Consider the following 25,526-nt stretch of genomic DNA (forward strand, 5'->3'; position numbering starts at 1 on the left):
TGTTATGCAAGCGCTCACATGTAATTCAATTAACAACTTAACTTGAAAATTATACATTTTTGAAGTCCGTTATAACCAGACTAATTTTGATAATATATATATTAAACTTGGTAGAATCATGTCGGCACTCGGAATAACACTATAACTTACGTTCGGCACAACACCGCTGAAAGATTGCCGACCCCCTGACCTATGACATCAGCAGAGAAGGAATGTCTAAAAATTGATGACAAAATATGTCAGGGAGAGAAAGTATCTAGTCACAAAGGATTTAAACTTACTCGTTAAATCCTAGTGACATCATATTTGAATGACCCAATTATAGCAATAGCAAAAAAAAGAAAAATACTGTAACCATACTGTACTCCAAAAATTAAATTAAGCACTCTGACAAATAATCCAGAAAGACGAAAAAAGTAAAAACGCAAACTCTAAGAAATAATCGAGTTTTTACTGTATTTAATACGTAATAATAATTTGTAAATAGATAAATGTCTTTGGTTAACGCTCAAGGAGTCGTCAAAAGAGATACGATAAAACGAAGACAAGACACAACGTATTGTACTGTACCTGTACAGTCCGTTCCAAAAATAAAGCGCTCTTGGTAAAAGCTGACATCATCTCCTGTCGCTGGCTTTACCAGTTAATATTAATATTCATATTATGTTTCGATGTTCTATTCTATGCTCAATATTTACTATGTAAATATTGAGCATAGAATAGAACATCAAAACATAAATTACAGAGTAGTCTCTAAAACGCAAAATAAAGTTACTACTGTATAAAAATTTTAAAACTTTCTCTTCAGAAATAAAGAAATCTTTTTCTTACACATTACGCAGTGAATTCGAAATTTCACACCTGTGTGAATTGACGGATAATTGATCTGTCCACCTGTTTTGCTTATTTAGAACTTGACAAATTTATTGTTCTGCCTGCAGTAGTTTCAAGGACAAAGGAAGGAATAAAATACCGTATTTCCATGGAAAAAATTTTTATGGCAGTTGGTAATTTAAAATTTATTAATTCAAATGTTTTTAAAATTTTGGGGCCAAACAAGCGCGATATATCCGAATCCGCGATATAACGAGGGACTGTTTACTTGTAAAAAAATCTAAATTTAAAAAAATGTAATAAAACAATTAATATATTTAATTACATTATTGAAATTTCGTTTTTACAATCAAATAATTGCTATTCCACAATTCTTACTACAACCGATATAATAATTTCAGATCAAAACTTGCAAATACACGCGTTCAGTCACAAAAGAAAACATTCGTTAATTGTTTAATATTTTCTTAAGATCTTATTATGTTAAATTAAATCGTCAAATTAATGAAATTTACAAGAAATTAGTAGGATATATTTGTCGGGTTTACGCATTTTTGAGCGATTTCATTACTGAACCGTAGTCTTTACGAAAACGACAGTATCATAACTGTCGACGTAATATCCGTAACGATTCACTGGGTACTGTACTGTACAATACATAAACATCAACTAAAGAACGTTGGATGAACTTCGTTAAAAGATAACAATACCTCGGAATCTCTCGTACGCTATTCCTTAATAAGAAATCCAATTGTTTACTTAAATAATTAGATTACGTTCTAAATAATTAACGGTTATAACTTAATCAGATAAAACCTTCCATATTGGACCACTGCCTAAATTAAATTATTTGTAAGATTTTAATTCTACAAGTTTAATCTTAATGTGCAACTAGGATAGGACGGAAGCTCTTCATTTTTCTCGATTTGATTGAATTAGATGTCTTTATAAATGTTTAAAAGTACCTAAATTTGCATCTCTTGAATTCAAATTCAAAATTTGTAAAAGCATCGAATTTAGTCAAAACGATAATGACGAATTTCTACACCGATTCAATTTCCACTTTAAGAAGAGAGAAGGAAACTTAGAAAAATTGATAGTCTTATTTGAAAAAAATGTATCGAAAACTGTGTTTTTGTTGTGAAACTTTTCAAAGACCATTCGGTTCTAATGAGACTCAAACTAAAAAGGGTTTACGATTGATAACTAAAATCTTTCTCATTTTTAAAATTACAGAACAACAGGGTGTTCACTTCACTTAATACACTTTAAACAGTCCTTCATATAATATTGAAGGGATTATTATACTTTGATTTATGATTTAGATTATAATTTTCTGTACGATAAATGTATTTTAATCAACACATTTCAACTTAGAAGATGATTCGCATTTCAGGTCACTTTTTCAAAAGTTTTAGGGATATCATCCACAATTTGACAAATTAATAAATCATATTCTTAGAATAATGAGAAAGCTACTATTACTATTACTGATCTATAAGTTAAAAATCCAGAAACGAGTTGCTTAACTTTGCTGGTGACATTTGGTGAGCCATCTCTTATCATATTTTATTTTCAAAAATTTTATATTTTTAACAATTTAAAAATGGCAAAAAGTTTACAGTTTTTAAAACATTGTAAATGCTAATAACGAGTAAAATCGTCATTAAGTCTGATCCTACTGGAAATACACACGATCCCTTTATCTTCCCACCCCTCGACCACCAAAATTTAATAGCATCAATCCCTCTAACAAAAAACTACCCAGCAAAATTTCAGACATTTTCGACAAAAAGCACAGAAGTTATTAAGCTTCAAACAGGATGAACAAGATCGTGCCTCCCACACACTAACATGAATATATACAGAAAAAACTCCGAATTTTTTTGCATTTCTCGACGTTTCAAGGTGTCCTGAATACAAAAATGTAAAAATCTTGGGGATCTTTTTTGACCGATCGCCATACTTTCTTTCTGTTATATATAACAACCGGGAAAGTAAAAAGAGAGTGAGATTGTGAAGAAAACACATTTACGACTATAGAAATGACTGCAGATGAACGAAAAATTACTTTTCCGAAATTTCGCTAATCATTTCAGTTTGAAAAAACGTGAAATTCAAACTTGACGCAATAGCAAAATACGATGCGAAGTTTTATACGCTTTGTAATCCTTTTCGAAATTCGTTCTATGGAGACAAATCTACACGTTAACATTACTCAAACTATTTCAAATATTTTAAACAGAATTGAAGACACTACTGGATGAAAACGTTACAAAATTAAAATTTTTAGTAAATTGATGTTCAAGTTTCATTACGTAATTATATCTACAAAATAGTGAGTCGAAGACAATATTATAATGTCGTTTAATTTCTGAAATATTTAAATGGTAGTATGTGAGAGACATATTCTCTCACATACTACCATTAAATAATTCAGAAATCTCTTTTGTCCATCAAGGTTTTTAATAATTGTGACATAACACCTACATAACATTATCTATTCTTGTCTTTAATTTGTAATTTAATTTATTAGTTTTTCTTATTCTTGGCAATTCGTACGATTTAAATTTTAATTTGCAATAGTTCACCTACGCCAGGGTTTCCCAACTAGGGTCGATATTGGTCCCTTAGGGGAACCAATTTTCTCAAGGGTCCAATATCGACCCCGTTGAAGAAAGTTTGAAGGGGATCAATAAAACTTTGTAAATGTAAAAAGTTTATTTTAAAATATTAAAAATTTTTACACGTTTTTTTTTGTTCCGAAATAAATATAGGAAGATACATTTTAAAAATTATATAGGAGACTGTTGCATATATATTTATATATAATATTGAAGGGGTTCGATAAAAAAAAAGTTTTTTAAAGAATCAATACATGAAAAAAGGTTAAGAACCCCTGATTTAAGCGAAAAAAGCGACTTCGTTTTCCTACTTTTAAATTAATTTGTGAATAATTAGCATAAAATAAAAATACATTTGACGCATGTAGTAAAAATTGTAACATGTATTCTGTTCTTCCGTATTAGCGAATATTTTGAAAAGGTAAAATCGATCCACAAAGTATGATAAGAACGATAGACTATTGTTCTGCGAAGCAAATGTCAGAAATTAAATTTCGTGTGAGAAAAGAATCAAAATCTAGCAGTAGTAGTTCTAAAATTGAGAATTAGCCTACATAAAATAGAAATGAAAAAGAGAAAAGATAAAAGATCTGTAGTTTATTATAGTTTTTACTGGAAAGTCCTTACATCCATGTCATAAAATTATGATTTCAGGAAAGATCGACATCCAAATTAGAAAAAAAAATTAGGTGTACTGTACTGTACATTCGTTTACAAGAAGATAATTTTATTTATTTGTTTGTTTCTGGACAAAAATAAACTAAATAATTTTAATGAATGTTTCCTATATAGAACTTTGAAAGTTCTCTGCTATCCTGCCCTATCTTCTTTCACATTTTATCGTGTTGTTTCTGACAGATCAAGCGATTAATTACTCAACACGATGATCGATCATTTCATCAGATTAAGACTACGTGATCGGATGGAAAGTACCCCATTAGGAAAGAGCCTGACCCACAATGGAGTGATCAGACTGGGTGAGAGATTCTGAATTACAACTTTTCGATTTCTCTGACAACTTTTAACCAAGTCATCTACGAAGTCTATTATTCTATTTATAATGATTTCTATCTGTAGCCGGCCACGCGTTGCTGTGGCTCAAAATGTATCTGTTATAAATGTATAACACTCCTCGCGGGAGGGAATTTCGAAAAATCCCTTCTTAGTGTACATTCTCTTGACGTACCCTATTAAAAGGCAATCAAAAACGCAAAAAACCGCATCTAAAATAGTATAATAGAAGCCGAGTTCTTCACGGTAAGCCTTAATTTTGTCTCTCTCCCCCGGGGGAAATTTCGACATCTAGTCTATATAATGTACAAGGTCGGACACGTGCACTGCGTCGCGCGGTTACCTATTTCGTATACGTACGGGTTTTGCCCCTCGCCACACGCTGACACCAAAATATAACGCTTACCTAGATGATATCTTTTAATTTATATGAATGTTTAACGGAATAATATACAGCCTGTCCACACTGAAGGTCCATTCTAAATATTGGTGAAAGAATTTTTGAAATCGGATGAGTAGTTTCGGAGATTACCTCCTACATCCAAACTTGCAAACTTTATCTCTTTATAATATTAGTATAGATTATTATTCATGACTATCATTATAGATATTTTACCGATTCGACCGTCTTATCATTGAAAAAAATCACTTCAGATACACTTCCATCTCTACACTCATAATTAACTTACATTGATGTTTTCATTTTATATCCTACTCATCTTTTCTGGCACTCTTTATATTGTTTATATTTATAGCATCTTAGTATTTTCACATCTGTCACCTTACAACCTCTGAAAATGTCTTTATTTTTTCCAGCACTTAGAATATTGTTGATCTGATAATACGCTTACAGAATGTATTGTACTTTTCAATCTCTGTGACAAGCTCTTGTTACATAAGGTTTCTGTGGTCAGTTGTTTTTATATTTTTCTATTTCATTGAATTAACTTTATGATTAGCCTATATAATCTGTATTAAACTTCTGCAAAACTTAGCAATTAACTCATATAAAAAATTTAATTTCTAGTATATAAATTTCCTTTAAATTACGATTGCCTATTACCTACATTAAAATAAAATAAATTTGTATTTTCAAACAAATCTTGTAACGCGTTCAAAAATAAAATGTATTTTCAAACCTATGTCTTGTTAATATATGTATAAGCGACAAAATAATTAGACATTTAGGCCTATTAATTTTTTAAACAATATTTTTTTAAACTTTTACTCGTAGTTTTGAAACGTCAAAGAATCCAGAATTAAAATGCGATGAAAGACGTCACCATCGCATTTCTCCTGGACATTAAACCTTCATTTTCGTTTATAATAAAAAGTTCTCAGTCAAATAATTTCATCTATGATAGTAATTTATGACCTTCGTTGTGCTTAAATCAATTCATTAGCTTGTAAGCGATTCAATAGATAGACATAGTTCTCGACGCCACAGTAAAAGAGCATATTTTTACTGCTCCGCAATATTTTCACAATACGAAAGCAGTATTGCGAATTATTATTCGCAATACTGCTTTCGCAATTTCGTGATAATCAAATATAGGATATGGTCTTGGTATATTTGATCTACAGGACATATCACCTTAAAATTCGACTCAACCCAAAATTAACCAGCAATGAAAGTGTAACGAACTAAAATCCACTTTCAGATTTGAACGGATACAAGTCTAATAATGAAAAGACCAATAATACGTCTTTTCGTTATAATAAGTCTTTTATTTATTTAAATTTTGTCAGTGGGTTTATGACGAACGGTCGTCAGGACGTAAAACTTATTTGAAATCTAATTTGTGTTATCTTTTCGATAAGATCCTTTAAAATTTCCGAAAATAAATTTGAAATGAACATAAACAGAAGCAACGAGAGATAAATAAAGTTTTTAGTTTTGTCACTAACTCACCGATCATTCCAATTAATGAGACCGCAATCACCGCTGCCACGCATTCTTCTTTCGACATTCCGACTAATATTAGCTTCGATTGGGAATGAAGTATCTGAAAAAAAGGCAAAACGTTAACTAATCTAAGTAAACAAATCGAAAATTCTCATTTGCATTCGGAAAACACAATTATTAAAATAAAAAGCGCTGCGAAAACGTTATCTTCGACTTTTTTTCCGACTAATCGAAGACGGTGGAGAATTCAAATAACCTACTTGACATTTAGATCCCTATTCTTCTTCCCTTCGCTCGGATCGTTTTTATAATTACCTGTTTATGTTTATCGTTTATTTGAATAGATAACGCATCATTAAGATATACGCTGTATTAAGTTTATTATAATTTCGCTTTAAAATTTTTTCATTTTTTTCCCTTCGTCATTTTCTTAATTTGGATTATTTGCATACTTTAATAAATTCGAATATGATCGCTTATTTCTTTGAAAATATTTGTATTTTTTAATATATTTATTATTTTATAAATTTGTATTTAAAGTATTATAATCGAATACTTTAAATACAAATTTATAAAAACATTAAAAATATGCAAAACTTTTTATATTAAATTTACGTCAGGATTGACTAAAATCTATATTAATAAAAAAAATATCCAATTATTTCAACGACTGAAAATAATTAACAAATACAGTAAAATGTTAACTTTAAAATACATTATTTATTTACTTAAATATTTTCAAATCGATAAAATTCGATAATAATTTACGGAGCGTACTAAAACTTAACTTTGTCGAAATAAGTACGCGATACTATCCATCTATCCATTTAATTGTAAGGAAAAGGGGTTAAAGGCAGACGTCGCGCGAAGCCAGTTTAGTGTCGAGAGCGAAGGTACGGACGCGACGACGCGAAGAATGTCGCGTCAGCTTACCTGAAACAAAGAGCGCGTCGACTACTAGTATCGCCCGATACCTAACCGCTTATACGACCCACCTACATTTTCATAATAGAGCAGGCGCAGTTTATATGAAGGTACAAAAGGATCGGTGGTAGAGGCCGCTTTTCATCCCCTATCCAAAGCGTGCATTTCTATACTTGCTTTTATTGTAGAAAGCGAATCGTCTCGGTCCGTTCTGTCCTTTCGTATCATCCACGCGGTTAATTCCGATTAATTAAGAAATATCTCTTATTGACTCCTTCATAAAAGGTTATTAAGAAAGGAAACAAAGTGAGGCTTTTCCGTAATTGGCGCCAAGCGAAAGTCATTAAGAGTTTCTCCATTCGACGTTGTCTAATTAAGTCGACAAGATTTAATTAAGAGGACATTTTCGCTTTTGATTCAATTTGTTCTTCGACGGTCGAAAAGAAAAATCTTTACCATACTTAACTAAAATCGGAACGCTTTGTAAATTTGAGGGGATTCGTTTCGAGCAAACGGGGGGGATCAATTTTCCCGACCGATAATCGTATAACATCCCGATAGCTATTTTGATAAATATCCAATTAACCGGATCTATTACAGGCCCGGAGCGTGTTCTGATGCGTTTATGAACGTCAAAATATCTTTATTATATCATTGACACTAAAACCCCGTCCACATAATCCACGCAATTAAAACTCGTTATCGCTCGATTTGTAGAATATATAAATATTCTTTTAAGTCCTCTTTTCTTACCGAATATAAACCTTTTATATTTCTAATTTCTAAAAATAAAAAAATATATATATATATTTATATTCGACGTCTCATTTTGTAGGTTAAAAGCTTCTTAGGAATGCAATTCTATTTATTTATTTATTTCTATTTTTAAGCAAAAATATTGAAATAAATACATCGTTATGAAAAATATTTTCGTGTAAATATAACAATAACTCATAGAAATGGAAACGGTTCAGCGAACGCAACAAAACAATTTTTAACAATTTTTAATGATTCGAATTTTAAAAAGTCGAAGAAACAAACTTTGCAACAAGTAAAAATAATTATTTTCTTTTCGGTAAGAAGCATTTGTATATTTTTATTTAGTAGATGATGTTTGTTAAGCAAACCTTGGAGGGTTATATACAATTTAATTTTACGCATTCAAGATTTTAATAAAGTTAAGAAAACATTGGAAAAAACATTATAGATTAAAATAACTCGTTTTTTAAAATGTAATTTATCGACTTACCTCTTAATAATTGAATTTTTATACAGTGTTTTTGATGTTTATCCTTTCTTATTTGATTTATGTAAATATTTTGAATCGAAATGTTTAAAAGTTATATATTTAAATGAGTTAATTGCAATCAAATCTCGATGTAGCGATCTTCTAAATAGCTCAACCAATATCTGCTAATAATTTCCTTTTAAATTTAGAAAATTCTTTGGTACCTGCAAATTACTAAATGTAAGATTTCAAAGTGCAAACGAAATTATTACCACCAAATCATAGGACTTCAGTACGTAAATGTCATTATTTGGTCTTCGGTTTAATATGTTAACGTCAGATGCAAACAAATTATGGCGCTAAATCGAGTTTTAACTGTATTCTTACATTATTTGGTAGAATTTATTAAAGTCATATATAGAAAAATAAGTTACACGTAACGTATAGTAATGTACTGTACGTTTTATATGTCATACCAGTTTCGACCAGATTTAGTCGGTAACGGTAATTAGAGCACTATTTTAATATTTTGCCAAAATATGGAGATTTAAATAATGTAACGACGATTTCATTTACAATAACATTTGATTTGGCATTTAGTTTCGCCTACTTTCCATTCATTAACGCGATTTATAGCGCGTAGAACAAACTGGTTCTCGACGAAATCTGATTTTAGAAAATATGATCTAACAATATTTAGAAAGAAAAACCCTTCTTCCGTGTCCATCTCACGTGCCCCTCTCCTCACCCGTAAGATAAAACGCTTTCGAAAATATTGCGCTTAAATAGATTTAAAATGTTTTAAATAAAATAAAAAAAGGTAAAGTTCCATAATCAAATACATATTAAAGAAATCATAATAATTACTTCAATTTTACAATCAAACATAAAATTAGCATCAATTCTAAATAATGAGTCAGAAATTCGGTTAATTATTTCATAATTTTTAGAAAATTTTGACTCTTTTTACTGAGAAAATTTCTAAAAAATTAAAAACAACATAAATTATTTTATATGCGAAAATATAATAAGTTTAAAAATTGGTAATTGGTAGAATTTTAGCAAAATAATAATAAGAAAAGCATAATTTTTAAAAAATTTTCGGTGTTTTAATGATATGTTTTGTAAGAATTTTCATTACAAATTATCAAAGCGTAACGATTAATGACTAATACATTCTTTTTATTATGTATTTACAAATTTATTCAGCAAATTATGATTCCGAAAATGCAGCGAAAGTAAAACAATCAAAATAATATTCTGATCCATTCGGATGTAAATCTTTAAAGTAAATACGTTTCAATTAATCAAGAAGAACGATTGTAGGTTTGTATTTAAATTTAAGTTAATATCAAAATAAAATCAGCATAATAATAATATTTCTATTGTATTAAAGAAGTTTTAGTCGTAACAAAATGAATTTAATTATTTATTTTACTAAATTAAAAGAAGTTGTTAATAAAAAGAAATAGGAACGGAATAGTAATATGAACTGTTATAAAAATGAATACTTTCAACAGGTTTTCGTGATCATTTTTTTTAATAAATCGAAGCTGACTTGCATCTTTCTAAATACCCGATTCGACCCGAATCGTTTATAAAGGAATAAAATATATATTGGTTTCCAAACGTTCTTTCAAACATCATAAAAATCTTTATTTCTATTTCAAAATTTGTACAGCGTAAGATTATTATACCTGTCTTATTTATTGCAACGAAATACTGTATATAAATTATATAAGTTTACAATATAAGAGTATATCACCGACTAAATTTTTGTATTTTGCCTACTTTTAAGCGTGTAATTTTTATTTTAATAGAAGAAATAAAAATGACAATGTAAATTCACCTTTTATCTATTAAAAAAATATGAAACCAAATAAATAAATGTAATATTTATTAATATTTTATTTAACATTTATTTAATTTTGTTTAATAAATTTAAAATTTATTTATAGGATAGAAAGTTTTTTGTTGCTCAGAGGAAGAGAAGGGAGGAAAAAGATTAAAACGTCGATCGCTACCGCCATCTGTCGAGAAGCTTTAAATATAATAATATAAAATAACGACGCGAGAAAAAAAATGAATTTAAAAATTAAATATAAAAAAACGAGTTATAATTAAACCGACGTTTATGTTTACATTTAACATAGAGTTTATTATAATAAAATTATATTATTTTGATTATTTAATTACGTGTAATAAAATTATTACTTTNCTTTAATTTTTCGAGCACTTAAATTTGATTTAAATTATTATTCTATGTATATGAAATGTTCGAATTATCGTTTCGTAACTAAACACGCTTTGTTATAAATACGTTCGCGAATTTCGTTAAAATAGCGAATAAAATATAAATTATTGAAATATATTAAATAAAAACCTATTTTTTATTAAGGCTTGGTAGTTTTAAAAAAAAAAGTTAAAAAAGATATTACAGAAAAAAATGTCTATTAGCTTTTATGACAATCGATATACGAGATATTCTTTCCTTTTTTAAAATAGAATAAGAGATAAAAGTAGAGATATTCTTTAGATTTTTTGTAGAAAGTCGGGACGAGTCGGTCTCGTTCTTATGGCACTTCCTTCATCCAGTCTATAGGTCGGAGCAGTTTATTTTCTTTCTTCCCGTCGTTGATTGAATTATTTCAATGGTTAAAGTAAATCGATTGGATTTATTATTGTAAATAATGAAGTAGAACCGTTGACGTATGTCTAGTTTCTCTCACTTCGTTTTAGAGGACGTTTGAAGAATGACACGGGTACCTCTCTCTATTGCTTGTGGCTTATAACGTCTCTTTTATTCTCTCCCGATATACATTTTCCAGTTAATTGTTAGAACTCCACGCGGCTAATATTAATAATAATTTGTTATTTAATCGGAAACGTTTTGATAATCCTACACTTTAATATAATAAGAAATAGTTCTACTATTCGGATGAAAATAATTTTAAAATCGCTTATTCCCCGTACTATAAGAGTAATATTTTTAAAATCCTATTTTACGAATTTCATCTCAACTATTACGTAACTGTTTCAATTAATAACAAATAATAAAATGATTTGTTATTGTTTACGATTAATTTTATGTGTTTATTATTTATAAGATGATTGTAATAGAGAATAATAAAATAAATTAATTAAAAATTAAACAAATTAAATACGGATTAAACATAATATAGGCCTACGCCTTAAAGAAATATCTTTTAACAAATAATAATAATAATAATGAGATAATTTACATTCTAAATTAGTAACTTAAATTTCGGCAAGTAGCCTATCGGCTTTGTTTATTCCAACTTTCCTACACAAATATTTTCATCTAGACTAAAAATAATTGCCTGATAAATAAAAATGATAATTTTTGTTTTAGCTTTTGAAAATCGCTATATTATTTTTGCTTCGGGTTTAAATTTTATTCTCTTTAGATGTATTTAAAATAACGTTATACCTTGTTTTTTCTGAAGCTTGCTGTTTAAGCCTACAGCATGCAGCGTATATCTTATAGGATATGCAGACTATAAGCCCAAACATAATATCCTCTAATTCGGGTGTTTCGATTACTCGAATTTGTCAGGATCGACAACACCCTCTAATTACGTAACGAAAAAAATAAACAAACTAATATAAAAAGTATAATTTTTGTACGTTATCGAAGTTACAGTATGTGGAATATTGTTTTTAATGCAACCTTTTGACAACAGAATTAAATTTGTCGGCACCTACTTTTAAGTTGATCTTTTACGAAATATCAATTTAATAAAGCATTTATTACTTAATTATAGTAATTAAATTTGCATAGTTTATTTTTTCGTTAGACCAAAATGAATTCCGACTTTACAACGTAAATTTTAATATAAATAGGTATGAAAATTACAGAATTGCGAGTCACTGCAGTTTTCGAGTCTGTTTAAATTCTATAAAAATCCTTCAAAAGAGTAAATAATTAAATGCATTTAAGAATCACTTTTCTTAAAATATTATAATTTATAATCTAAATGTTAAATAAAAACGATTCTAATATAAAATAGTTTATCTCAGCAATAAATAATTTTATTAATTAATTAAGGCGAGATTTATTAAATTAAACACTTTTTCAAAGAGAAGAACGCAACTTTATTGAAATAAACAAAAAATAAAATGCATTTGTGAAATGCTCTTGCTTAAGCAATTAATAGCATTATTCATTATTATAATAATCGATTAATAACAGAATTGATACAGATAAGTAAGTTCTGGGCAATTTCTGGTAACATAAACTTCACACAATTTTTCACCTTTCAAATAATTTCTTTACAATATTGAGAATTTTTCAAAATAAAATAAAATTTGAAAAATAAATAAATAAAAATGTGAAGTTTCTTCGGTCTTCTTAAAATGGTTAGTCCATTAAAGAATTATTCTGAACGCTCTTAGAGATTAGAGATTTAAAAAAAGAATCGGCTTTTCAAATTACTAAACTATAAAAGTATACTTTCGCATTTTTTAAAATTATTCTTCAAGTTACCAAATATGAACTTTGAAATTTTTTTAGTATTTAAGATTTCCCGCAATTACGTTTTAATAATTTTTAAACAGAATATTTGAATAAGGAACCTCTCGTTGCCACTAATATATCATTCTGTAACAAAAACCAGTTTTTCTATATAAAAGTAAAAAGATTTCTGAAAAATAATAAATATGAATTGTTGTTAATACGTGTACAATGTCTTTTAAAATATATTTTATTCATTTAAGACTTTAAAACCGCGACTCTTCTAATTATACCATAGTATTATTACTTCAAATTTTAAAGTGGCACGATAGTACACTTCAAAATTTTCATAATACAAGCATATAATTTTGAATTAATTATTATACTACGAGTAGTAAAATTAGGTCATACTATAATTTTATATTATTTATATTACTTTAAAAAAAAGAGACGACTTCGAATAAATTGTCAGGTCACGAGAATAAATGTAAATTTGAATTAAATCGGTTCAATCATTATGATTTCAAGAGTTTCTGTCTGGAAGAAGAATTATGTATCTGACTAATTTTGGCATTTTCATTTAATTTTATATAGGCTTATATACGTCTATAGGCTATATAATTGGACTTTTGATATTTATTACGTAAAATGTGATAAGAAAGATATCGAAAAGCTGTCATTATCGATTAATAAAAGATCCGATAATACAAGTACTAAAATACAATTTAACCGGTAAAATCTCATAATATCGGTATTAAAGTTTAAAGCAACAAAAACAATTTGAGCGAAGTGTATTTCTTTGTTCTTATGAAAATTATATACGAATTTATGAATTACTGTTTCTCGGTGAATTACAATCGAATATGAATTTTACGCTATTTATTAACGATAATAAATATGTTTTATAGCATTCATGCGTTTTTATATCGACAATTTATCATTTTAAAAATCGCGGTACTCAAAATATGTTTAACTTCGGTCAAAAAAAGTTATTATTATTATTATTATTTTAATTTCATTCTTTCTAGATCGATCTATTAGAAATGAATGAATGAGTTTACAGTTTCGAACATTCAATGCTAAATTAATGACTAATTAATTAATATTTCTTTTCACTATGGCAGAAATGCATTATTACATCGCTAACATTTAGAGAAGAGAAAAAGTTTTGTCTTTATAGTGATAAAAATCAATGAAATTCTTATCTATATTTCATTCTATTTAAAGAAAATCGAATGAAAGATTTTACATTTGTAGCAAAATATATAAATATAACGAGAAATCTAATATTAAACTATCAAAATCTGTTTCGAAAATTTTTTATATAAAACTGTGTTTTCAAATAGGTTATTTGGAATATTTGGGCTCTGATAGAAAATATATCGAAATAGAAAAATAGAAATATTATTTTATTAACACGTTATTTTTAAATTAATTTATGACCATCCTTAGTTTTTAGCATTAATTCCGGATATTATTAATAAATGCAGTCGAACAAATAATTAAAAAATTGTATGTGGTCATAAATGCTTTTCGATTCGACAATCTCAACTTGAATTAAATGTAACAATGAATTAGATAGTTCTTTAATCAGTTTTAATATGATTAATATTTAATGAAAAATTATGGTTAATCGAATTTTGTTTCATTAGTCGTAAATTGAATTTAAATGTAGTCTATATTAATTAGTTTACCCTTTAATTTTTCGAGCACTTAAATTTGATTTAAATTATATATTTCGTAGAATTGATATATTTTTTAATTTATAATAAAAATCAAATGAACTTGTAAAACAATATGCAATATTTATAAAACGCAATTATAAGCTACTATATAATTTATTTTCAGTTGAACTAATTCAAATGTTTGATTTATGTCTCATACTTCCTATTATTTTTAAATGAAAGTTTCGAATATTTTCTTTCTAATTAATATTAGAACATCAACAAAATATCATTTACGTTCTAGATACGTTTACGATTTCGAAGTCAAAGATAATTTAGAAAAGAAAAACGATAAAACAAAAAAAAAACATTTTAAGACTTTTAATATTAAAGTATTGATTAATAAAATATAAAATTTTATTAATTAATATTAATGTTAATATTAAAAGTTTTATTCAAAAATTTAAAAACAAATTTAACTGTAGACTAAATATGTCACAGTTACACATTTCAAAGAGATGATTCGCAAGGATTGCCATAATCAAAATAATTGTATTATAATATTAAATTTAAATATATATATATATTTTTTTTTCGTTATTTCCGATTAAGGAAGAGAATTTATGTGTTTAGCTTCGTTAAGAACTTTGTTTAGTTTCTTTAAAATCGTGACTTTGCGCATAGATTACGTAATTTAACTTTACATAACGTGCAAATGTAGTAAAATAACTAGAAAACAAATTCGTGAACTAGTTCCTTTTTCGGTAAAGTGCAAACTTACGAATTCATTCCTTCGAATGAAATAATATTACTAATATTAAATAACTAACCTAGAATGATTAGTTTAACTCAAGAATTTGAGGTAATAAGTCGACCCGTAAAAATTCTAACCTGGTTTCAAAAGTAGAACGGCCATAATTTTTAATTAACGTAAAACCTAATTTAAAAAGTTTGTTATAAAATCTTAAATATCTACTTTGATTTATTTATGAATAAAAGTAGAAAATTAATGATAAATGATAAATATTTAATTTAAAATTTTATTACAAGCCTTAAATAAAGGAACTTTTTCAAATGTGATGCTATTCTAATGTGAAGTGAATCTCCGGACTATATACTGTGAGATCATTTTTTCTTTTTTCTTTCTTTCCTGTTGCAAATCGTAAAAGAATACGTTTCATCACGAAGGTTACATTCAAGTTCACCATATGCCACTTCCCGTTCACAGTGATAAAACACTTTTAATATCTACTGTTTTTTCTTCTATTATAGATTTACAACCGGCTATATTTTATAACGAAAAATAATAGGCCTTTACGAAGAACTTTAACCAAAAAACCAGAAAATTCCTATAAACCAGAGCAAATTTATTTGCGTTTTACTTTATTTCGGGATTGTATAGAATATTCCAATATAATTTGACATTACAGAAATATTGAATACTTTTCTAATATTGAATTTTAAAATATTTTACGAAACGGCGAAAAACTTTCACATTGAAGTCTTGCTACGTTTATAAATTAATCGATATTTATAGATTGCGTAAGACAGATAACATATATTGGATTTAAAAAATCGTACAGATTTATCATTTGTTTAACTCTTACAAGATAGAGTACTTTCTTACGTCTGTTTGACGTCATTCTTTCGCTTTTGCATTCACATGACGTAAAAAATGATGTCGATTTTATAGAAAATCGAGCGATCTTTCATGCTTTTATCTAATGTCTTTGATGAAACATTTATTTAAATAGGTTTAATACAAATTTAAAACAATTAAATATAGAAATATTTTAGACAATATAAAATTAAGTCACCATTTATATACAGTAATATTAAATTATTATATCGATCAGTTAGCGTATTTTGTAATTAAATAATTACTTTAACTGATACAGAGATCAGTATTAATTTCACTACAACTGACGAATGCAATGGAAAAATGATTACATTTGTTAAGTGAAATGTATTCTAAAAAGTTTAGAATTTGATTTTTCCTAAACCCAAAAATGCAGCTGTTCAAAACGAAAGTCATTTAAAACAAATGAGAGTATTTAGGCTATGTTTTGCGGTAAGTTAATTCGTTTTTTTTATTACCGAAGATTTCTTTTTTCCGCAAGATTTAAAAAAACCCATTCCCTGGATGCCGGGGAATGAATGACCGTCCAGAGTTTGCTTTCCAACTTCCCATATAAAATGTGTCGCCAGATATTCTCACGAGTAACTCTCGTTCCGTACAAATAAAAACGACAAACTAAAGAATATAATACACTAAAAATGTAAAATTTTATTTTGCTTAATTCCAAAGTTGTATTCAGTAAATTATAATAAAAATGAATTTGAGTTGCACTTCATTTTTAAATTTTAAATTCTGCTTAATAATAAATTCTCCAGGACATAAACAGCAAAAAATCTATTATAACTTTTAATTTCTATAACAAATTCGATACTAGCATTGAAATAATTAAATAAATAAATAAAAATCATAATTCTGTGACCGAATCAAATACTTTTCAAAAGTTTATCTTCGAAATTATTAATTCCGATTTAATTAATTTCGGTGGATAAATTCTATTCTCTTCTAAATGATAATCAGTTATTTTTATTATCAAGAATAATTTAAACGTAACTTAATATTACTTATACTTTTACTACTAAATTTAATCAAATTTTACAATTATTATATTTTATTTTAATTTAGTACGCAAAAGTGACTAACAAACTAATCAGTTATAATAATTCATACTATAGTACAAGTATAGTTAAAGGAATAATTGAAGAAAGGAGTATCTGCTATTGCCGAAAATCCATTAAATCGTATGTATTCTCAAAGCATACATTAATTTAACGAACTTAAAATGTATCGGATAAATTAAAATGATATATTATGAAAATAATATGAAATAATTCATACTTGAATGATTCAATCTTTCAGCATACTCTATTCGCAAATTTTAAAAAGTTGTGTTTTTCTTATAGGATAGAAATTTTATCTGTTAAATCCGAAGTCGTTAAATAGGAATCCGTTAAAACGAGGACTCACCGTATTTACATATTTCATCCTTTAAAACTTAAAACGGCATATTAGTAATATAATATATTAATAAATTAATTAAAACGCCTCCTTTAATTTCTAAAATACTTTTCCCTTCTTCTTTTTTAACTATTNAAGAAATGCGTAACAAAATTTGCAAGGCAGAAATAAATGTGAAGTAAAGAACTACTGAATAATCCATCTGTTACATTAATAAGAAATGTAAAAATACTCTGTATAATAGTGCCGATTTCATGTTTGTATAGAAAATAATTCTGTACAGTACTGTACAGTACATACAATTAAATGTGTACTTTGAGTAAAGTCACTTCTATTTTTAACTGATTATTAAATCATAGATTTTAGTACCAAAGATTGATGAAAAAAAATTGAACCTAGATTTAACTTTTTTTAATCAGTCTTTAATAGTTTACTAATTGTGATCCTTAGAATAAATCTATAAAATGTTAAAATCAATATTTAATTTTTAAATTATTTTTAATAAGATATATTTTAAATTAAATTTAAACTTAAATCGAGAACGAATGATCTTCGTCTTTATTAAGACGAAAAAAAATTTTAATCGATCGAGACTTACCTCGCTAATCATTACTATTTCGATTCGATTTTAGGATAGTCTATGCTTTTATAAAAAAAAAATAAATAAATAAAAAATACGGATTATCCGGCGAGATGCTAGAGAAATTAAGAATATGTTTACTTCTTTTTTGTAATCAAGATGGATGATTCCAAAATAAAATAATTTGTTTAATCTATAAATACAAAGTATAGGTCTATATGATAAAATTCAGAGTTGGAGAGTTGCATCCGCTACGAAATTTTCTCTCGCCCACATCAGCCATCCAAAAGAAAAAAAAGAGAAAAAGAAAAAAATGTTGAATCNTTTCGCCTAGGAAAGTAAATTAAAAATACAAACAAAAATCCTCATTAATTTTGTTTCTTTCATACTTATCAACTGATTAAAAAATTATTTTCTAATTAAAAATATTGAATAAAAAATTAAAGATTTAGAATATAAAAGATTAACTTATAAACTTATATCAGGACGTTGTAGCATATCAACCAATTTTAAATATTTTATCGTATTATTGAAAAAGACAAAAATAATTCAAGTGTAATAAGTGACGAACCGGTCTTAATTAAAGACATTTTTAGCGGTTTTTCAACGAAACTGTAGACTAAATTATCCCATAAAGTGAAAGAGAAAAATGCGACACAAAATTATTTGAAAAATATAGGAGGTAGAACTTTCCGCCTGCTGTAAATCATAAAAAATGTCAGTGGGAGAAAAATTAGCCTATTTATAATCCATTCCTAAAGATAAAACCGAGATGACGTTTTTATCGAGAATTTTTTGCGAAATTTCAGAAAACGAGACAGATATCGTTAATAAAGAGTTTTTCCCCAGTTAAAACTATTCCTGGTCAAACACATAGTCGTGTCAACCATTTAGAGAATGTCATCCTCACCAATCATTCGATAGTTAAAAAATCACAACTCGCAACTGGCTGTCTCGCAACAACCTAAATACGGTCTCTTCCGACTTAAAATTGCCTTTCTTTTTTATATTATGGTAGTGGTATGTCGAGTGTTTACTTCCCATGTGTCTTTTTTTCCGACTCTTCATTTTTTTCTTTTGTAGATGTCATTCTCAAACATCAATTTTACCCTCTTCTTTTTTTACTATTTATGTTGTAACCCCGGCGGTGCCATCTTTCGAATTTAAAAAGAACTATAATCCTTAAAGTTATTTACGAGATTCGAATTCGAAATGCGAACTTTTTCCTCTTCACCCGTTTAGATGAAAGAACTAATTGTCGAAAAATATTAAATCTCTTTTATGTAAACAAGAATTTGTCTTCCGAGAAATTTGGCATCAAATGAAATTCTTTGGATAGTTTATTCTTTGAAGTATTTTCCGAGGAATTCTAAACACGCCATTCTATACTGAGCTTAACCAGACTCTTGATCATCTTCTGAATTTATGCCAATTTTATTTCATTATTAATTTAAACACGCGCAAACTTATTTCCTTTAACTATTCGAATACGTAGATACGAAATGTAAGGAAAGGTACCGACGGCCGAAATTTTTATTTTTAAAAATTCTAAAATTTATCCACCTACGAAACGATAATTAATACCAGAAATAAAAGACAACCGAAATAATATATATATTTTAACGTTAAGTTACAGATTGCCTAATTAAAAATAACAAATCTGGTTCGTTTCAGAGACTAAATGTCTGGCACTACGATGCTAAAATATCAAAAAATATTCATTTTTTTATCTGATATAAATAGGAATTTCTATAATAATTAAATGAAGATAATTCATTTTTTTGAATTCAACTTACTAACATACTTCATATGCAATTTACTAACCTACGCTAAGATATTTTCACTTACGATATATCAAAATTAAATTATTTGAGTTCGAAAATTAATTTCAAAAATAATAGGAAAATATCAAGTAAGATACGACTCCTTATATGTCATTTATTTCAGATTTGATACCAAGATATTGCTGATATATAATAAGTTATATCCGTAGCAAATAATAACAGTCGTGGTCGTCTGTGTACACTACATCTTCGATTTAAAAAATTAGCGAAGAAATTTATTCGGTTACAGTATTTTATTAGAAAATACCGTGACTAAATAATTCTACTTATAATAGCACGCGCGAATTTATAAATGACTTCTACCGAAAATAAATTTATCAAAGAAAAAATCTGAAGTCGTCACTTTAATAAATTCGTCATCGTATCTCGGTCTCGTATATAATAGAGAATTTGATGTCATTATTTACGTTTTAAAATCATTTTTCTCTTTTATATATTATGTTAAAGTAACGTTCTACTTCAACAATTCTGCATTAATTACAAGTATGAATTTTGGACGTAATTATAACTCCTCATATTAGTAAGAGCTTATTTAATTTAATTTTAAAAATAAATATCATTGTTACAACTCGAAATACGAGAAACTCGATTAAAACACATTTTCTTACACAAATTACCAGTTAAAGAACTCGTGTAAACGTATTGGTAGTAAAAAAAAATATGCTAACAAAATCTATTTTATTCATTGAGAACGTTTAGAGAAAGCATTTTTGTCATATAAACGCGAACGATACGTCAAATTAATGATGATAAATAATAAATTTAGTGGGCCAGACACGAGGCTAAATTTACTAAATTGTTTTCGTTGCTATACAAAAGAAAGATGAAGAGAGTGGCGGTATGAGATTTGTTGGCATCCTGGCTTACACTTCGGGGAGGGGATGCCAACAAATCTGGAATATTCGCGATTATAATTAAACTGAGTGACAAACGATAGTAACTAATATTGGATATTTGGGAGAGTTAATAAGTCTAAATGTCTAAATAAAAATAAACAGAGCGAATTTACGAGTCTCAAACTTACAAAACCTATTTATAAGATCGACCTACGCCCATGCAAATCTAAATACATAATATCATTAGATTAAGAAAACAAAATTTATCGAAAATGTAGTAGATTTGTGGATATTTTCTATTAATTACATAGGATTTATTCGTAATTATTTTAGATTTTTGCATTTGTTAACGATTGCGGTAGCCATCGATTTTAAGGAATCTGGAAATGTTCATTTCCCTAAATTAATTCTAAATAAAAATATCAAAATTCGTCGTAGAATTTGAATTATTCATTTCTAAAAATGTTTTTATAGGTCATCCGTATATGATATAGTTTACAAAGAGATTCGCGATAATGCAAAATAAATCGAGGGAACCATCAACTACTTTTCGTTTGGGCCAGTATTAAAAATAAAACGTAAGTCATCGCAGTCTGAAGTGCCAATAAAATTAATAAACTCAAACTAAATATCACATCACATTTTTTTCTGTAATTAACTATTATTTATTTTATTTTTATTTACATCCTTATTCTAAGATTTTTTTTTGTAAATAATTTCGATAAAGCTAGATATAAATTCTTCAATTGACATTGGATGCTAAGTTTGCACACGAACATCAATTAACCTAAATTGAAACTTGGTTTTATAAAGTTCATCTGGGAAAACTTTAATCTATACTTATACATTAATTCGAACGTTAAACATAATAACGTACACAGTTTCCTTATTTCGAGGTATTTTTCTGTAGTCAGATTATACCCAAAACTTCTGCAAATCGTTTAATTTCTTCATTTTTTTTTTCAAAGCAAAATCTTAAAAATATAAATGAATTTAGAAGGAATTTTTCGAATATAATAATTATTTATGTTATAAATTAGGATAATTAAAATGTTACTAAAATACAGACATTTTTCGAATGACAAAAAGTATCTATACATACTGAATCATACAGAATTGCAGCTTAATTAATCTATTAAATAAATATATATTTTGTGTAAATATTTTTATAACTAAATAATATATTATATATTTTAAATTAGCATAAAAACTTAAGTATACGTCCAGAAAGCCACACATCGGATTTTTAGTGTTTTTATAATAAAATAAAAACAAAATTATTAAATAAGAAATGCGTAACAAAATTTGCAAGGCAGAAATAAATGTGAAGTAAAGAACTACTGAATAATCCATCTGTTACATTAATAAGAAATGTAAAAATACTCTGTATAATAGTGCCGATTTCATGTTTGTATAGAAAATAATTCTGTACAGTACTGTACAGTACATACAATTAAATGTGTACTTTGAGTAAAGTCACTTCTATTTTTAACTGATTATTAAATCATAGATTTTAGTACCAAAGATTGATGAAAAAAAATTGAACCTAGATTTAACTTTTTTTAATCAGTCTTTAATAGTTTACTAATTGTGATCCTTAGAATAAATCTATAAAATGTTAAACTCAATATTTAATTTTTAAATTATTTTTAATAAGATATATTTTAAATTAAATTTAAACTTAAATCGAGAACGAATGATCTTCGTCTTTATTAAGACGAAAAAAAATTTTAATCGATCGAGACTTACCTCGATAATCATTACTATTTCGATTCGATTTTAGGATAGTCTATGCTTTTATAAAAAAAAATAAATAAATAAAAAATACGGATTATCCGGCGAGATGCTAGAGAAATTAAGAATATGTTTACTTCTTTTTTGTAATCAAGATGGATAATTCCAAAATAAAATAATTTGTTTAATCTATAAATACAAAGTATAGGTCTATATGATAAAATTCAGAGTTGGAGAGTTGCATCCGCTACGAAATTTTCTCTCGCCCACATCAGCCATCCAAAAGAAAAAAAAGAGAAAAAGAAAAAAATGTTGAATCTTGGATATTTTATTAGTACTTCCATCTTTCAGTTTTACACTTTAGGACAAAAATACTTTGGTATGTTGAAAATTGCAGGGACTTTCGTAGGCGTGAATTCGCCCCTGCAATTTTCTGCCGGAAAAGTTCTATGCCAAAAGTTTTCGTTCGTAATATTCAGTGTTTTTTTCGAATTAAAGCTTTATGTAGGTAATGAGATGTAACTGATTCTTTGTCCCCGACCAGTATATATCAGTCTGTACCTTTTAAAAGTTTCCGACACAGCTCCTGACATATATTCGTAGATTAATTGTTCCTTTAGAGAATTCATGCCAAATTACAATATAAAAGTCACTTATGATATTTGTACAATAAATGACTTTTTATAAGTTAAAGAAAAACTCGTAAGAGCTTGCGACATTTTATACATTGCGAAATTTTTACTGTTGCCTATGATACTTTGACAATTATTTTATATACGCCCAAATATTATTTTAAAACGTTGAAAACTTTTACTTAGAAAACAGTTTTAACGAAAATTCAATTTTATTTAGCCCGATGAAAATGTAATACAAAAATATAGCTTTGGAAAAGGTTGTTAATTTATTTTGCAAATTAGATCTGTTTAAACATCTTCCAAAGTACAAATAAAATCTTATTATATCTTCTTTATTTATTTACATTAATTCTAAAATAATTTCTTAACGTTATCAAAAATTATTAATACTCTGTGTTATAATTGTGTTTCACAAAGAAACAAATATTTATGATGTAGGACAGACGAGACTATTTTAAATTTATTAAGATGAAAATGAGGCCTGATATTTCGTTTCTCCAAGTCCATTTCACGAAAAAGTGAGTTCAGAAATAGGCTCAGTCTTCATCGAGTAAGTAAATTCTCCGAATATTTTAATCATTATTTATTTAAAAATTTAAAACAGCAACTTTATGCTTATTAAATAAAATTAAATAATGATGAAAACAATCGAAAGTTTATTTACTTACATTACAGTTTTAGTAATACAGTACTACCATATTTAGTTATTCCAATTATGTACAGTACTGTTTCGATATCGATTTTTAAATGTAATTTATAATTTTTACGCTATTAATAATCAAAAACGTAAGTATGAATCATTAAAAATTTCAAAAATAAATTCAAACCCTTTAAACGTTATAAAGTTTTACCTTAAACGAAAGAAAATTCGATGATCTTTCTTTATTTGAAAATTAAACAGTATTAAAATTATTCTGAAAAAGTATATTGAATTCGCAATAATATATTTTATATCACTTCAATTAAGAATTCTGATCAATTTGACAATTTAAAAGTTATCATTGAAAAAAAAAGGAAGAGGAAAATTTTCATGCTATATGTTTTGGCACATTTTTATTAATTCTAAGGACTAAAATGGCACATGTATTGCTCTGATTTCTTTAGATTCTAATGTAAGTCAATCTATTATTAAGAATAAATAACTTTTATACAGATTTAACTTCGGTGTAAAGTATTTCCTAATAAACAGTAATTTATGTAATAAAAACGTAATATTGTAATATTCTTCATTTAGTAATTATTTGCTACCAAAGAAACAGATATTTTATATTCGAATATCTGTTTGCTACTAGATTTAAATAAATAAATATATTTTTAAAAATAAAGTAAGAATTTATTTGTGCAAGATGCAAGAGAATTAGCTCTACTTGATAAATGGACAAATACCATGAGAAAAAAATAAATAAAACGAGAATTCGTTATTTTAAACAAAATAACCAGAGAAGGTCGAAGGCAAAAGTTAAACAGAGGATAAGTAGGATGAATGAAGAAATTAGATAAAGTCGAGGATACGGTCTTCATCAAAAATATAAATGGTCGAGTTGACTAAAACATCCGATCTCATAAAAGACTGTAGTTAAGAATCAAAAATGCAAAAGAATCAAAGTCACTTCCTGCCGAGAAACGTGTGTGAATTCAGGGAAGAAAGACTTCTCATTAATAAATGAGTCAACCGTCAGCTCCATATGTTTATGCATCATCAGCGCTAATTTCAAAAACAAAAAGGACCTCTCTGGTCCGTCCGAATTCGGTACGTTCCGATCTTTTTAAGGCGGAAATGACCCGATACACTATACTAATCGAAGTGATGTCATTGGGGACACGTGTTACTCGCCGCTTCCCTCTATTCTCGGACCTTGATCTTATTCACATCGAAACCGCAGAATCGGAATCGATACCGGAAATCGATTCTCCTCCTCCACATCCCACCTCCGACTATGTTTTTCCGAGTAGACGGTCCGTACGTGGATGGACGATTATCGAAAAATCCCACGGATTCTCACCGTCGTTCTCGGATTTAATGGCGATCGACCGAGAGGCGACCTTCGACCTTCGGGTCACAAAATAGGACGATCGACATTTACGACGGTCGGGTCGAAAATACTTCCAAACTTTTAAATTCTCTTATAAGTATTATTTACAATGTAATTTCGAAAATGCTTTTTCCATGTGCAAAATCAGACTTTCCATATTTCATT

At 27.4% G+C, this 25,526-nt stretch overlaps 2 protein-coding genes across 3 annotated transcripts in view; one reads left to right on the forward strand and one right to left on the reverse strand.

Annotated features, from left to right (window-relative positions):
- Window positions 1-25,526, reverse strand: part of LOC111639963 (neurotrophin-3-like) — a 52,449-nt gene that overhangs the window by 25,525 nt on the left and 1,398 nt on the right. Inside the window, exons 1-2 of one of the 2 annotated variants that reach the window (XM_023385945.1) lie at window positions 18,298-18,367; window positions 6,382-6,475 (exon numbers count right to left, since the gene is read on the reverse strand). In XM_023385945.1, coding sequence (XP_023241713.1) covers window positions 6,382-6,475; window positions 18,298-18,309 — 106 coding nt within the window. In that variant the 5' untranslated portion in view covers window positions 18,310-18,367. Of the gene's footprint in view, window positions 1-6,381; window positions 6,476-18,297; window positions 18,368-25,526 lie in introns of those variants that run through there. The other variant, XM_023385946.1, reaches the window with a different exon arrangement.
- The window catches only part of LOC111639962 (transcription factor SUM-1-like), a 42,769-nt gene continuing 34,651 nt past the window's right edge, over window positions 17,409-25,526 (forward strand). The window contains exon 1 of the mRNA XM_023385944.1: window positions 17,409-17,482. The gene's annotated coding sequence lies outside the window, so the exon portion shown is untranslated. The remainder of the gene's footprint in view (window positions 17,483-25,526) is intronic.

Source organism: Centruroides sculpturatus, unplaced genomic scaffold, assembly GCF_000671375.1.
Source record: "Centruroides sculpturatus isolate CEXI.00-Female unplaced genomic scaffold, Cexi_2.0 scaffold1172, whole genome shotgun sequence".
NCBI classification, from domain to species: Eukaryota; Metazoa; Arthropoda; class Arachnida; order Scorpiones; family Buthidae; genus Centruroides; species Centruroides sculpturatus.